This window comes from Octopus bimaculoides, chromosome 14, assembly GCF_001194135.2.
Source record: "Octopus bimaculoides isolate UCB-OBI-ISO-001 chromosome 14, ASM119413v2, whole genome shotgun sequence".
NCBI lineage: Eukaryota > Metazoa > Mollusca > Cephalopoda > Octopoda > Octopodidae > Octopus > Octopus bimaculoides.
This window is the reverse complement of record NC_068994.1, coordinates 53971772-53975832: the sequence shown is the minus strand read 5'-3', so window position 1 is coordinate 53975832 and position 4061 is coordinate 53971772. Positions and strand designations below refer to the sequence as shown.

Below are 4061 nucleotides of genomic sequence, written 5' to 3'. Positions count from 1 at the left end.
AAATTATATATATATATATCGATTTTGTGACCAGCTGGAGTGTGACTGGTGCCAAAACAATTCCAAGTAGATTTGACCGTTCTTGGTAGGAACAGCCACTAACACATGCTGCATACACACTGCTCAGCCATGCACACAAACACATGGCATATATGAAGTAAAGACAGATGGTAAAGAAAGACCCCTTTTTTCTCTCTTATTTTTGCTTTTCAGGCAGCAATAACTCGACATTTTAAGTCATTGCCGATTTCCTTATGAAAGTTCAAAGCTTTTTTTCTTTTTCTTTTACGGTTTTTTCCTCAATATTTTCTTTTTATTTGTTGAATATTTTATTAAATTATTATTTGAAATAAATAATTGCTGTTTTTTTTTTTATATTTTGTTTTAATTTAAATTAATTTTAATTTAGTTTTAATATTATATCATTTTTATTTCATTTTTTTTTTTTGTCGGATTCTTCACCTATGTACCACCCCTTCGAGGTTTCAATTAATAAACAAAAAACTGCTCCCTAATGAATTCATCCCATTCGGTCTGTGCAGGGCTCCAGCAAGGAAGTTAGCATCTTGAGCAAATGTATTAGATTTGCTCTGCACTTTATGCTGCAGTTTGCGCAGGAGTTCTGAGGCTGGTGTGCTCAGAGCAAAGCTACTGCTAAAAAGATTCATACCAGATGCATCGTATTGAGGAGGCAGTCCATTGCCATATTGTTGCAGCCAAACCGAATTCAGTGGTTTGCTGTCGTTTTTACCATTATTCTTAGAATTACTGCCACTGCTGCTGTTACTGTTGGATTTTTCAGTTTTTATAGAATTGTTGCTACTGTTGGAGATGATGTTGTTTTTGGGGACGCCACTGCTGCTGCTGCTGCTGCTGCTGCCACCAGTATTGGTACTGCTAGCAGAACCTGCAACAGTGGAGCCAACCCCACTGCTACCTGCACCAACTGCTGTGCTAACCCCGGAGCCAACAGATATGGGATTTTTGATGCTTGAGTCCTCAGAGGATGTGTTGTTGTTGATGACAATATTGTTATTATTATTATTACTGTTGTTGCTGTTGCTATTATTGTTATTGTTGTTGTTGCTGTTGTTGTTGCTGTTGTTGTTGTTGTTGTTAGCTTCGTTTTGTAATTGAGATTCTTTGATTTTCTTCTGTCGCAGTAGATGCCTCTCCTTCACCTTATACTCCAATGTAGAGTGTGGCACCCCATAGTAGCTGCCTGCACGATGCACACTCATTTCTCCACGCTGAACAGCACGTACGGCTTCCATTAACAGTTGACTGTTGTATTTGCGATATTGGCCACGCTTGGGGCGGGTCTTTTTCACAGGTTTGGAATTGTCAATAGCACTTTCTGTTGCTTTTTTATCTAGGCTCACAGATCTCTTCATTTTCTTGCTGGCTACCATAGAAGAAACATTGGATCCTGATGAAGAATACGTCTTGCAGTTACTGTTATTGTTGTTGCTGTTGTTGTTACCAGGATGGTTCTCATCCTGTGTGCTGCTGAAGCTATCCCCTTGATGCTTACGCTTGTAAACCTTTTCTGAAATAGTCTTCACAATGATGTCTTTGAGGGCATCGCCGATCTTCATGCTGTCATAAGGCCGTTCCTCAACTCCACCAGTACTGTCTGTGTTGCTGCTGCTGTTGTTGTTGTTGTTGTTACTGTTATGGTTATTGTTATTGTTGTTTTGTGTTTTTGCAGGCCGGTAGGACGGAATTTTCAAGGACATAAGTCTGTAATTGGGATTCGGTTCCACAGTTTGGGTGCTGGAGCAGTTACTCATCGACTGCTGTTGTCGCTGCTGTCGCTGATGATGGCGGTTTGCCTCGTGCGGTTGACGAAGAATTTCTAAGGCAACTGGTGACTTTGTGTTTGAGGATTTTTGCTCACTTAGGAGGCGTTGCTCGGTCATTTTACGCACCAGTTCATGCAACAGAGGCAATTTGAAATCAGTGTTCAGTGCACTATTATTATTGGTATTATTATTATTATTATTATTACTACTATTACTATTATTATTATTAGTAGCAGTAGTAGTCGGAGGAGTAGTAGTAGTAGTAATATTAGTAGTAGTATTAGGGTTAATGTTATTAATATGATTATTTGTGGTACCAACTAGAGAAGGCAGTTTCTCGTATTTTACGTCCGCTGAGGCGCCGTTAAGATTGTGCTTACGTCGGATCTGATCAAGTTTCTTTTCCCAGTCATCTTCGGAGTGTAGCAGAAAGTCACGCGAATTCGAAAGGCTGTTCATCACCACAGGAGGGAGCAACAAACTGTAAGGAGACAAACGGTTGGAATCTGTTGGAATGGGAGTTGCTGCTATGGTCGCTGCTGATGATGATGTTGACATACGTTGCACACTGTTATTATTACTATTATTGTTATTATTATTATTGTTATTATGATTATGATTATTATTATTGTTATTGTTATTATTTGCATTCTCAGAATGCTGACTATCTTCACTGCAATCAAGTTCCATGTTTAGTACACCTGATTGTTGTTGTTGCTGCTGCTGCTGTTGTTGTTGTTGTTGTTGCTGTTGTTGTTTTTGCTGTTGTTCTGTTTCCATTTTGAAAATTTTATTACGAAGCGTTGAACGCGGAATGCCATAGAGCACAGCAGCTCTGCGTGTACCAAGTTTTCCACTGCGGATTTCAAAGACTGCGTTCACCAATTCCTCTTCAGTATAACCTTTCTTTCCATTCTGAAGGTGACTGTCCTTTTTGCATTTCCTGAAATAAACGAATAAACAAGACGTCTTAAATATCTATAATTGGTATGAAATTATACACCAAATACTTTTTAAACCATTAACATCTTTTATTTGTTTCAGCCATTAGACTGTGGCCATGCTGGGGCACTGCCTTGAAGAATTTTAGTCAAATGAATCGACCCCCATACTTATTTTTTTTAAAGCCTGGTACTTATTCTATTGGTCTCTTTTGCTGAGCTGCAACACAAGTTGTCAAGTGGTGTTGGGGGACAAACAGACACAGACAGACACACACATATGGCAGGCTTCTTTCAGTTTCCATCTACCAAGTCCACTCATAGTAGCTGATTCCCCCCATCAGTGATATATAAAATCAGCATTTATTCAGACAATGGTATCCCAAATGGCCAGTGGGATTATAAAGGAATGGTTAATAGTAACAGAGGTAGTATTAATAGCAATATGTAATATTTATCTCCCACTTAAAAGTGGATGTTGTGTTAGAACACAGAATACTGTCTTATTTACAATGAGAGAACCTCTCATATGGATGTGTGGTGCATAAAAGCACCGATCAGAAGGGTGAAATCAAAATATACCTGGGTAGGATTTGAACTCAGGACATAAAATGTAACCAACTGCCATGAGGTATTTGATCCGATGCTCCAGTAGTTATAAAAGTAATAGTTTTTATAATATTTTAAAATATATTGCTTACCCTGCCTGCATTGTAATGTGTGGTATCTTTAATTCGACATGTGGTTTGGTTACTAAATCTAATTCCCAAGCACTGCCTGGAGAGGGCACATTGTCCAGACTACAACCATTAGAGCTGAGGTCAAGTGGCTGCTGGGAGGAGTCCTGTTGTGCAGCTTGGGTGTAGTACTGTGGGCAATATTGTAGAAGATCTGGTGTGCATTTGAACCCTACAAATATAAAAAAAAGGAAGAAAAATAAGTAAAACTATAGAATATTACAAAAAAAAATAACATACAATAAATAAAAAAAATATTCAGTCAAAATGAATTGAGTATGTTAATGAAATGTAAACAGTTTGTTTGCATTGAAACATACATGCATACATACATACATGCATACATACAACCAAACAAACAAACAAAAACACCCTGTTGTTGATCTTGAAATTCCAATGAAGGAGCCTTGGATCTAGGTTAGAAACTGGTTCTTTCTCTATTGGTAAGAAATCTTGAACTAAAACTGAATAATGAAATACTTATATGCATACATGAAAAGAAAAACCACTAGTTTTAAATCTCTGATCAAGAAATATGTAGTAACAGTACCATATATATATATATATATATATATATA

At 37.7% G+C, this 4061-nt stretch overlaps 1 protein-coding gene across 1 annotated transcript in view; it reads right to left on the bottom strand.

Annotated features, from left to right (window-relative positions):
* Positions 1–363: 363 nt before the first annotated feature.
* LOC106867708 (uncharacterized protein DDB_G0283357) overlaps positions 364–4061 on the bottom strand; it is a 152514-nt gene continuing 148816 nt past the window's right edge. The window contains exons 4-5 of the mRNA XM_052972607.1: positions 3448–3655; positions 364–2748 (exon numbers count right to left, since the gene is read on the bottom strand). Coding sequence (XP_052828567.1) covers positions 486–2748; positions 3448–3655 — 2471 coding nt within the window. The 3' untranslated portion in view covers positions 364–485. The remainder of the gene's footprint in view (positions 2749–3447; positions 3656–4061) is intronic.